Source organism: Truncatella angustata, assembly GCF_020726525.1.
Source record: "Truncatella angustata strain MPI-SDFR-AT-0073 chromosome Unknown BKA67scaffold_2, whole genome shotgun sequence".
Taxonomy (NCBI): domain Eukaryota; kingdom Fungi; phylum Ascomycota; class Sordariomycetes; order Amphisphaeriales; family Sporocadaceae; genus Truncatella; species Truncatella angustata.
This window is the reverse complement of record NW_025763382.1, coordinates 4,829,162-4,841,406: the sequence shown is the minus strand read 5'-3', so window position 1 is coordinate 4,841,406 and position 12,245 is coordinate 4,829,162. Positions and strand designations below refer to the sequence as shown.

Below are 12,245 nucleotides of genomic sequence, written 5' to 3'. Positions count from 1 at the left end.
ACAAAATTCTTGCATATGACTTGAAGATCTGCGGCAGTTGGCCTTTATTTCCCAGCTTGGTATCATTGCAAGCGCTACGGTCATTCTCTCATTATTTCAAGTGGTAGACAAGTGATCTTGGTTGCATTCAAGCAAGGGGCACATGGCCTACCTGAGGACTGAACGAATGTCGTTGCTTGATGTAATGGCAAGAATGCTATGGCTTGGTGTTGTTGGTTGAACTTCTTCTTGTTCCAAAGTTGGGGTCCCTTGTCTATATGTCGATCCACTATAGCCTACCTGGGCGGGCCAGAGTGCTGAAGTTGGCCGAAGGTTAGCCTACCAGACCTGCCTAACCCTAGTCTATAGCCTGGCTGATGTAGACCCACTAAATCTATTATCCCCATACGGATTGAATGCATCTTAGTTGGACACTACTTTGGCATCATACAGTAGCCACATTAGAGACGGATGTAATGTGCCTTACAATCTCTCTCACCATTTATGATCAGGAGAACGCCCAAAGATAGGCGGGTGATTTCTACACCATGTCCGTGGCAAGCAGGTGACGTCCAGATCTTCTACTAGTCTAACCTAACCCTGGGGTTCTTGGTTGCAGCCAACATGCTCTGAACTAACCTTAAGAGATTGGGTCGAAGACAGAAAAGCAAAACGACACTGCCGATCTGCTGAGTGGAAATGGCTCACTTGTTAACGATGGGAGTTCTTGTCACAACATATTCTATCATTTCTCTCCCTTATTTCCATGAAAGCTTCATAAAATACTTCACACAAATTATTCTGTCCAACAACAATTTCAGCTGTGCTGTTGAATGTTGCCTGCCTGGACCCTGAGACTTGACACCCATTCATGCTTCCTTGGCAGAAGCCATATCCAATTTCCAACATCACATTGCAGCTCTCGCCTAGTCTAGCGGAAGTCTTCATCAGCCCTTTCTACGACAAATGGCCAAGACATAAACCGGCCATATAGCAGACCCTAGAAAGCCAACAAGTGATCAACGGCAAGGATTAAGGGACCTTTATTGCTTCTTTACTCCACTTGTTTGTTCTTCACATGGCTATCAGGCATTGTCCGATTCAGGTGGAGCTTCACAGTAGGCTCAACACGCAGCGCAACCAGCAAAGAATCGTCGTCGCACATGCTCCCAGTGGCAACGATAATTACTGCTGCTGAGTTCGCGTTACCTATGGCAAACATCAACACAAGCAAGACTCGAATATGGCCATCCCACAGTTCGGCAGAGCGACTCGTTGCTATTTTCATAACGTTTGTAAAACTACAAGGTTGACAGAATGTCGCTTATACCACCTCACCGCCAATCGTGACGGTGTACATGATTTCTTTTCATCTCTTCCTCGGAGGCAGGCAGCGATGTCGTGCATTACTGCGCCAATGCAAAGTACTGCATCAAATTAGTAACACACAAGTGCCTGCCCCTGCAGCAATCTTGCGAGAACCCGTTTGCCCTAATTATGTGACTCGCAGGAAAAAGAAAAGTTCTATGAAGCCAACGCCAGCCTGCATCTGCCATGCGACTCATCGGGTAGTTGCATGGATTAGTTCTCAGGTCCGGCGCACGGCAGGAACCATGGTCGAGGATTAGACGTACACATTTCAGGGCACGCCTAAGATGGGATGAACTTTACTTGACCTTGCTTGAACCAAAGATTGGTTGGAGCTCATCAATATGCTTTGTCGATGGCACATAGGACTGTGCAAACAATATGTTCTGGGACTTTTCCCGACAGCAGCGTATTCGGCGGCCAATTGCATGGCAGATCCTAAGACATACATGCTTGACGCTATCGGATGTCCAAACGAGAGAAAAACGAAACATGGACGATAATCAGCGGGGCCGAGTCATCTCGAGGTGCATAGTAAGCTGGGCACAGACTTGGAACTCACACAAGGATTCATTGGTGACTTCTGGGCCGATTGCATCTCAATCAAGTACTTTGATACCAAAGTCAGGAAAACGGAGATCACGCATGCAACAAATCTTCTAGTGGCGTGATGTCTCTAGGCCACGAGGTCTCTCCCGCTCGATGAGACATTTTGATAAGCTCGAACAGCCTTCGTATGCATATGGGTGGCGCCAGACCGATGTTTTGAGCATCATGTACGGGTGACCACATGAAATGATGGATCTGGGTTCGCATACAGAGCCCTGAATTTCATACACACCAAGAGCCGTTGTAACCTGTCGAAGAGCGATCGCGGCTAGCAAGAGCAGCAAGTAGGCTTCTTCAAGCCTTACTCATACGGCACTGGTACTTGAATTGCCATCAAGTTGCTGATCAACTAGGTGAGTTTCAATGGCACAAACATGAGCTTCTGTCTGCGAAACGTCATTTTGAGCCACCAATGCCTAGTCTGGATTGTGTGACGGTGAATAGCAATCTCATGCCATTCCGTTTGCTTTTGAGCTCCATGCGATGGGCTCTGTTTGTAAGATTGCATATTGCCATGCGTCCGTCGTGTGCACCCACTCATCCGTCCTGCACACCCAGCTCATAATCTCCTCTTCCTGCACCCCTGATCTGGGCCAGCTGTCCCTGTACTGACTTGTTACGCTCTTCCAGTCTTCTAATTAATCCGTCAGCCTACCATTGTCGACTTCCTGGTCTGGTGTGTCACGTTGTGCCGGCGCCTACCTTCAGCTTCCTATTATTGGACATTGGATCCTGCACGACGATAAATAGCTGGCAAAGTAGGCCCAACCAATCATTAGCCCCTATTTCCTTCAGCATATTTCTTTGGTATGTAAGTTATCCGAGTCTAGATGCTTCAAAAAGAAGTGCTGCATGGCAGCAATGCCAACTGCCAAGATGCCAACTTGGTTGCAGCACCCTGCGTATCTCCTAGAGTGCAGCAAAGGACAACATCAGGGGGGCCATCATTGCAAGAATAGCCTTACAGTAAACCACCCTTGGGGAACCGTAGCCGTTTATCGGAGGAGACGAGCTTCTGTGCTTCGCTCATGACCGCTAACGGGATATCGATCCCGACTTACCAGCCCTTTCGGAATGCAGTCACAGAAAGTTGTCATCCAAAATCCTGCCAGTGAACCTGATATACTGCAGCAGTAAAATAGCATCTAGCTTTATGATGCGCAAGGAATGCCTAGACAAGGAAATGGCTGAGCAGCCTCGTGTGTAACATAAATCCCCCCCCCCCCAAAAAGGAAGAATCATGTAACGACGGACTGTCTCAAGGTTGTTGGTATCATTCAAGCTTCAATTGTAGCTCTTACTTTTCATGAAGAGCATTTAATTGCCCAAGTAAGCGATCTGGTGGTTAAGTTTTGGATGCTAGGTACCGTTGAAGTACGAAAGCGATGCCTATGAATCTTACGAGCCTTAGGAGAGTCCGGCAGAGAGGCCCTTCGCATTAGCACTAATTACGTGTCAAATCACTTTGGCAGTCAATGAGCTTGCATCTGGCCTAGTCGTAGAATGATATCACAAAAACCGTGCTTATTTGATTCGACTGCTTTAATCGTCGTCCTCATCTAGCAGGGCTGCAAGCTCGGCCTCTTCTTCGGCGGTCATTAATCCCTCCTTCTCCTCAGCCGGAACCTCCTTCTGAACGCCATTCGCCAGATCCAATTTCTCCTCGTTAATCTTGTCAAGCTCCTTCTTGTCCAAGGACCAAGTCCTTACCGTCCCATCGAGGGAGACCGAGGCTACTTGCTCAGTGGCTCCGGGGAGGACGACCAGGTCCGTAACTTCGTCATAATGCCCGTCCATTGTGCAATATAACTTCCCAGACGCGCGATCCCAGACTTTTATGTCTTCATCGCGACCTGCTGTGATGATCCAATGCTCGGTCAATGCCACAGCGCGCACATGATCGCCATGCTCAATAGTATCCTCAACAGCATAATGCTTGGCTCGTGACAAACACTTTGCCGTACCATCACCGCTTGCAGTCCACAAGTCTACCTCATCGTCCTCTTGATCAAAGAGCACCTTATATACCGTAGTCTCGTGCTCCAAGATGGCATGGCGGGCCTCACTTTCGCCCGGCAATGTGTCTATAATCTGTTCTGCCGAGTCTAGTCGGATGCGCCATCGCCGTATATGCGGGTCACTGCTCGCACTGACGAGGGTTACCTCATCGGTTCCTGATAGGGCCGGATCGATTGCTAGGTGCTGAATGGCCATCATCGAAGCTGTCTGGTCCTGGAGGGTGTGTAATCGAGAGCCGGTCGTAATGTCCCACACTATGATCTTCTTGTCTGCGCCTCCACTGATTATGACGTCCTTATCACCCAGTTTTGTACAGACGACGGCCTTGACAAAATCCGAATGGCCGCTGTACTTTCGGCCAGGGGTCTTGGAGGGGATATTCCAGCTCCAGATGTCTTTGTCCCATGACCCAGCGAATACGGTTTGTTTCTCTGGTCCTCCAACGGCCACGCAGGTTACCGGTGCGGTGGGACCACGATAGACTTGCTTCGTGTCTTGAGTCTTTGGAGAGTCAGTCTCGGGATGGTCTGGCAGTGACTTGGTAGGGAAATGCATACCTCCAAAATGACTCTCCGTACAGTGCCAGAGGATTCCGCAATGAACAAGGCGGATGGAGAGTCGATATCAAGAATGGCGGCTAATGGCTTTGACTTCAAAGCGATGGGGTTGCCATTTTTGTTACCAGCCTTCGCTGCTTGCCTTTCTCGTCTTCGAGCTTCAGCACTGTGGATGTGATCAGAAACAAGCAGCCCATAAGCAAAGGGGTAGGTTATATGTCTTACTCGGTTTCGAAGAAATGGTCTCGTGTAAGACCCTTTTGCATTTTGACGGCCAACGATAGTGCCCCCGCCGCAGCTAGACGGGTTTCTCACTCTTTTTCTTCCGGGGTTTGTCTTTGGGATGTCGATACGACAAGTTGAGTATGGGCAATGGCGAGACTGTCAGAGGTTGAGCTATTTGGCTGAGACAACAATATATTTACAGATGTATTTCGCTGAAGGAAAAAGAGGGCTGCTTTGAAATCTGGCTACACATTTTTTGTCAACCTCAGTCGCCAACGGAACCCGATATCGAACACAGCAGGCGGGGTCTGGCCCGGTGTAGTGGGGTACCCCTGCTGAAAGCCCCCACCGGCAGGGCACCCTTCTGACGCGACCCCTGTGCTGTGGTGCTGTGCTGTGCTGTGCTGTGGTCCCCTGGACGGTGCCTGGGTGCTGTGCTGCGCCAATGTTGGACCGCAACGCGTCGCTAAATTGGTTGACACGTCCAGGTCGCGTCTCGTCTTCTGCTGAGGTCAGAGCAGACCAAGCGCATCGTTTCGCTTCAACTACTGGCCCGGCGGCATGCTCCATTGACAGATCGGTTGAATTCGCTGTCAAGCAACGTAGACGACAGGCTGCAACTCAAGTCGGCCTTGTACAATTCGGAATGGCCTCCACGGCACCACCTCGTCCTCGGGCGAGACCTGCGCACACTCAGGGCTCGACCCGTTGCGCCTATACCCCCGACGGAACACAACTCGTCACGGTGGGATCCAACAACACCATCCGCCTGTACAAGACAGGTTTCGACGGCGAACCTCGGAACATCGACGACTGCCCCGAACAGCACACCGCCGTCGCCGCCTCGGACCATTTCTTCGTTGCCGGCTCGGAGGACGGCACCGTCAGCTACTATTCCATTCCCAATGCCGAATTCGACAAGTTCCTTTTGCGTTCCTCCCTCCCCATTCGCGACCTTGCGCTTTCCCCGGATGGCAAGTGGTGCGCCGTTGCTAGCGATGAGCTTACTGTCAGGCTGGTCAACACCGGCGACAGTAGCCAAATTCGACACCTCAGAGAGCATGCCAAGCCGACCAAGCATATCGCCTTCGATACCAAGGGCACTACCGTCGCCTTGTCCTGCACCGACGGTGTGGTATACATATATTCCTTGACGGCCGACCAACCCGAGCTCATGCGCAAGGTCGACGGTATCATCGGCGCACTGGACGCGGAGTCTGAAGTCAGCTCCATGGTGGCGTGGCACCCAGATGGCAGAGCTTTCGCCTTGCCAACGCCGACAAGGGACATACAGGTCATCTCCCACAACGACTGGGAGAAACAGCGCGTCTTCACCAAGGGCCACAATGGCGATATCACTGCCTTGGCATGGTCGCCCAACGGGGCCATTCTTGCTTCGGCCGGCAGGGACAAGAAGATCTTGCTGTGGGAGACCATGACCCAGTCCGTCATAGCTAGATTGGACTACACAAATGTCATGAACATCTCATGGCATCCTAAAGACAACTTGGCGTCTTTTACAAACTCAGACGGAGAGGTCTACATTCATCCCGACTTTGTGCCAGAACAATTCGCCCAGCTACTGAAGCTACCAAAACAACCTGCCCCTTTCATTCACGACCCCCTCTCAGAAATTTCAGCCAACCTCAGGAGGCCGGATGCCAACGGTGGTAAACCTCTGGCAGCTCGACCGCGTCGCGACTCTCTGGACAGCTATGACTCCCTCATGGATGGGCCTCATCAGGGTGATGAGGATTTTGTCGTTGACGACGACGGTGCCGGCTATGTTGTCAATGGAAATGGTAAGAGGGCCCATGATGGAGATGACCTCCTCGGCGACCGCGCAAACAAGCGGCAACACCTGCAGGCCCAATATCACGAAGCATTTCAGCCCGGCTCAACCCCTTGGCGTGGTAACAGGAAATATCTCTGTCTGAACCTCATTGGATTCGTCTGGACCATAGACCAAGACGGACATCACACGGTCACTGTCGAGTTCTATGACCATGACTTCCACAGAGACTTCCACTTTACAGATACGTTCCTGTATGACAAGGCCTGCTTGACTGAAACTGGCACGCTTTTCTCGAGTCCGCCCAAGGATGACACGCCGGCGACCATATTTTACAGACCGCATGAAACATGGACGAATCGCAACGACTCCCGTATTCAATTGCCTAAAGGGGAAGCCGTGCTTGCCATGTCCTTGAGCGATTCTTTCATAACAGTGACCACGACAGCCAATTACGTCCGGGTCTACACCTTGTTTGGTATCCCGTACAAAGTATACCGACCGAAAAGCACGCCTATGGTTACCTGCGCAAGCTGGAGAGATTACGTGTTGACAATGGGCAACGGCCCAATTGGTCCCGACGGCAATGCTAGACTTCTTTACACCATTGAAAACGTCAAGAGAGACGAAATTTGCCAGAATGAAGATACCGTTGCTCTTCCTGAAGGCGCCACAGTCAAGAGCGCCTTCTTCTCGGACAATGGCGTAAGTGACCACACCTTCCACCTCTTACAAGTACCAAGCTCATTTATTCATAGGATCCCTGTATCTACGACTCCACAGGCACGCTCCTCACCCTGCTGCACTGGCGCCAGCCGTCCAAAGCCTCCTGGATCCCAGTGCTAGACACTAAGCTCCTTCCACGTCTTGCCTCTGGTCGTAAGACCGAGTCTTACTATCCTATAGCCGTAGCGGACAACAAATTCCACTGCATCATTCTCAAGGGCGGAGACCAGTACCCTTACTTCCCTCGGCCACTGCTTTCCGAATTCGACTTCTCCATCCCCCTGTCTTCGGAACCGCCAAAGCTGAAACCGAACAACCCCGAAGATCCGGACGGTACGCCCGAGCCTGAGGATGACGAGTCTGAGGCTCGCAAGCTCGAGCAAGCATACCTCCTCAAAGGAATCTTCGCTGCGCAGCTACAAGACTGCATGGACGCGACGCAGGGTTCAGGCTCTCATACGCAGCGGTCTACGTTGGCCAGGCTGGAGCTCGATATCGACAAGACGCTGTTGCAGTATCTTGCGATTGAGTGTCGTGAGGGTGAGGATCGCGGCATGCGGGCCCTAGAGGTCGTGCAGTTGATGCGGGATCGCACAGGTCGCATGATCGAGGCTGCAGGTAAGGTTGCGGAGAGGTATGGGAGGAGTATCCTGGGAGAGAAGATCAGGGAAGTAGGCGAACAGAGAGTGGGAGGCGATGACATGGATGAAGATTTTCCTTGATGCAAGGTTCTAGCAACATGACAAAATTTACTTCCAGCAGGCATGGGTTGCGGCTGCCTTTGCGAAGTTTGGCAAGCTAGTATAAATGCTTTACCTTTTATTTATTTTTTACTTAATTTTAAATTGGAGAACGCATCATACATGCCGACATGAGGGATTCGGTGTAGTACGAGTTGTTGGTATCGAAACCACGCAGAGCGCATAGCAATCCTTATTGAACTTTCTCAGATCATTCATCGGATGTGACGTTAGAACCTACAGAGAAACAAGCCACCGACGAACACGCTTCCAGGAGATTACGTTTCTTCGGATCCCAGTGGTCCACGATCGCCGTTTTCCTTTTCTATTTTCTGTTTCTTTCCTTTTCCTGGCTATCTAAATGATACCATGGACATGCGATCACGATCGTTGAGACGCTAACGACGCGGTTCTATAGAGTTTTTGCGCGGGATTTCTTGTTTAGGAAAATCTGTGCAGAGAGTGTTGCTTCTTGTGTATGTATTCAGGTAACCTTGACCATCTCAGCCTCATAAGGAGTATATTATGTGGTGAAAAGAAAACCAAGTGATGGGAAAAAGAAAGTTGTGATGCATGATTAGGTTGGTGGTGGTAGAGATTTGACAAAGATTAAAGTAATGGCTCTAATTATTGTACCAAATGAGTGTATCCCACCGCAAGCTCGAAAGATGACAGTTCTTTGGTTATTTCAGGTCAAATGCTCGTAAGTCAGCTGAAATAAAATATGTTGGAAAACTCTGATATCAGATGTTTGAGTATAGTGTACTTCTTAGTAGCTGATTCATTGGATTCCTTCAGGCATCATGAACCATAATTCTTGTTGATCAATGGTGGCTGGCATGATTGGCTGGTCGGCCAATTGAGGACGCGTGCTCGGTTCGATCTTGAGTCCAAATGCTCTGGACGATACTCATGACAGAGGCTCTGGAGAGGAACTATAATGACTGTACGGAAGAATATACCGATGCCGCAAGGCATGTGATTGCACCGTTTGATGCTTCTCGGACAACGAGTCAATCAGGAAAATACCGTGCGGTAGTCTTCATCGTTTCATGGAGCTAAGCAAGTATCTCATGTTTGAAATGGTTCAACGTTTTACTCGTCTCAGGCAACCCGATCATCGCGGTGATCATGGAAGACCTTGGAAGATACCTAGCACTGGACAATCCGACCAGATCTGTTCCGCAGCTGCCATGTCCCTTTGGGGGAAGTTGCAAACTTCAAGGGGTCCGGAGCTATCATATCTCGCTCTTGATTGGAGGTTTGCATTTATGCCAAGATATTGAGCTTACCCCCCCTCCCCTCTCTAGAATCAATTTCCTCGATAGGATGTCTTAGACGCAGGGTAGTTAGCATTACTTACCAAGCGTCTCAAATGAGAAATTATATGTTAGTCGAATGGCATGACAGTGATTGTATTTGCTGAACGACGGAGTGCACGAACAATATGGAACATTCGCCTCCAGGGACATTCATGCAGGATCAAGATTTGGCGTCGTGACGGAGCTATGTACTGTATTTGTTGCTGATCCACGGACGAAGAAAAAATTGGCCTTACGTAGGGATCGTTCCAGGAGCCGGAAGTTTCGCATGTGCATGCCCGTACACAGTCCCAAGCTTTGGATGTGTACTGCATATGATGAACCGCTGGGTCGGGACGGAGATCAGACATCGGCGAAAGCGGCCATGAAACATTGACCTGACTAGGTCAGCAAAGATGCAAACGACGGCGGATGAATAATCGCAGCTCGCCGCAAAACCGTAACCACATCTGTTCGAGTTGCTCCACGGGGAAACCTAGAACTGCTTGCAGTTTGGACGGTTCGGTTCCGCCTCGACGTACCGGTAGAAAGTGGCCGGGTGCTGGAAGCGGAAGGCAGCTGGCCATCCTTTGTCCAGCTCGAGGTCGGTACAGAGCAATTTAGAAGACGCCGCCAATGGCAGGAGCCAACCATGGATTACACGCCTGAATCATGTAACCGGATGTGTGACCCAAAGCTTACGGTGGAAGCGATGGGACCGAGGCGAACGGCGCAATCAGCAATGTAAAAGTAGATCCAACGCTGTATGCATGCATGCGTGACTTGGACGAGGTATTGCTGGCAACATATGTCCCACCGTCCTGGTGCTGATACAGGGCAGTGAACCATTGGATGCTGGGGGCTTGGGTGTGTCCCCGAGAGTGTGTGTGGTTCCTGCAGAAGTTAGCCCAAAGTTTATATTTTCATACTGAGATCCAACCTGCCAGAAGGAATCTGGGCTCGGCGATCCCCATGGTGGCCTGAGTCATGCGCACATTGGTATTGGAGCTCATACAGAGATAAATGTTGAGTACCAACCACTGTTTTGAACAATTGCGTTTCAGGTTGGTAAATCAATCTCCTGTCGAAGGTTACCATGTGTCGTAGGTATCTACGAATTGAGTTTAACTGACATCTGAGCTTCCACGTCCACGGGTGAAATGTTCTGCTGGGAAGTGTCTTCCAGGGGTCAATTCTCCACTGAATGCCAACCCATGGGCGTGGGCGTGGCCATGGTTGAAACCAGCACTAACGAAAGTGTCGTCATCTTTAGCTGAGTCTATTTTGCTGCAACATCTCAGAGAAGCCAATCGCGTGGATCAGGAATTGTCTGCAGGAAATTTCAATATGCTTGCTTCTATACATAGGGACATTCCAGAACCCCTGCATGCGCGGCTCAGACGCCCTACGAGGCGCCATTATGTCTAATGCTGCTTTTTCGACAGCGAGTTTACGGGGCCATGATCTAGATTGGTTTTGTGCTCGAGTCGGCTGCTTCGTAACGCTGAAGATGTATAAGACTTCATCTGAGCTGACATGAGTTTGGCCAATACCGGGCGCCAGGTGGCCCAGCCCAAATGACTTAAGATGCCAGTCCAATGGGTTCCCAGTGATGGCCTACGTTACTGCAAGCGTGTGGCAGTCGATTTCAAAAAGCAATAATGTTGGTCAGGAATTAAGTTTGAAAAATATCGCGGAGGGTTCTCCTGCTGTGGTGCTAGACTAGACGATTTGGCGAGCGCAAACAGGTGAGCCGTAGGTATGGTCTAAAACTGACTGATGCTTGGCAGACGCGTCAGAACTTTATACGGCAGAGTTGCTGGGGACGCTTGCGCGACTCGTTGGCCAGCCGAAACTCCCCTATAATTGTAAGATTCGCTTATGTACTTGGCAATTGCACGGTGACTTGGGGAAACGCTGCCTACTTAGTACCATCCATCAACACGGTAATAATTTACTGCAGAGGATCGGATGCATGAACTGTTTAATGAGAACGCCGGGTCGAAAAGAGCTGGTCCCCTAGTGCCAACACTGACTTTTTTAGACTTTCAAGGGTTCGAGCGGGCCGCGCCCATCTCCAAGAGTGCCCGTGCCAGTGCCAGGTCTGTGTCTCTGCTCAAGTACATACATACATAGATCATAGGCAGCATGAAATCTCGTCGTTACTTGTATTGGTCCGGAGCCCGAGCCCGAGACCCCCTGTCCCGTCCCAGCCAAGCACGATAGTGCTCCGTACATGTTGTTGTACATACTACCGTGTGTAAAAAAGGATAGCTTCAAATGTTCAAGGTGGACTAGGCTCGAGGCAGATTGCATAGTACTATTGGGCAACGAATACCAACCACAGGCCATTTCGTCGTCAGCACCTTGAGATGGTCAGTCTCCAAAATGCTTGTTGGCCGTCAAGAGCAGGAAATACTTTCCGAATTGGGGATTTCCATCTTCATGTCAACCCCAACTAGCAGTTCATCTCACTCCATTTGTTTGGCCTTGGCCCTGGAGCAGATGCAGATGTCCATAGATGATGCATGTGTCCAGCAGTGTGCGCGCTTGATGGGCCCTGGGCCCCCCTCAACCGCAACTTGAACCCCTTTGCCCCCTCCCCTTCAGAATCTCCCCCGATCGACCCTCCCTGACCCAATCCGTGCAGTAACAATTTGGAGCTTGGAGCTTGAAGCTTGGGGCTCTTGGGCCTCACCCAGAATTCCTTCCTCCCTCCCCCAAGTCCCAAGTCCTCGCTTGCTCGCTCGCTGGACAACTGTCCGGTCTTGTGTCACTATTTCCTGTCTCTGCCAGCGCCCGCTCTGCCATTGCCGTTGCCGTTGCCCTTCCCTCACGCACCCCCCCCCCCCCCCCCCCTTCCAAGGATGAACGAACCTTCTACGCCACGACTCGGCCTGTTCTAGGCTCTTGTGGTTAGCCAAGTACA

The 12,245-nt window shown here is 50.6% G+C and overlaps 2 protein-coding genes across 2 annotated transcripts; one reads left to right on the top strand and one right to left on the bottom strand.

Moving 5' to 3' along the window:
- Window positions 1–3,498: 3,498 nt before the first annotated feature.
- Window positions 3,499–4,798, bottom strand: BKA67DRAFT_532873 (WD40-repeat-containing domain protein; the record flags this gene model as incomplete). The annotated part of the gene is made up of 3 exons (XM_046099601.1): window positions 3,499–4,476; window positions 4,533–4,698; window positions 4,758–4,798. 3 exons carry the CDS (start codon window positions 4,796–4,798, stop codon window positions 3,499–3,501), a joined length of 1,185 nt encoding a protein of 394 aa, XP_045961912.1.
- A 479-nt stretch (window positions 4,799–5,277) lies between these two features.
- BKA67DRAFT_601125 (minichromosome loss protein) lies at window positions 5,278–8,162 on the top strand. Its single transcript, XM_046105327.1, has 2 exons — window positions 5,278–7,254; window positions 7,308–8,162. The coding sequence occupies exons 1-2, from the start codon at window positions 5,404–5,406 to the stop codon at window positions 7,995–7,997; spliced, it is 2,541 nt and encodes an 846-aa protein (XP_045961911.1). The 5' UTR covers window positions 5,278–5,403; the 3' UTR covers window positions 7,998–8,162.
- The last annotated feature ends 4,083 nt before the right edge of the window (window positions 8,163–12,245 follow it).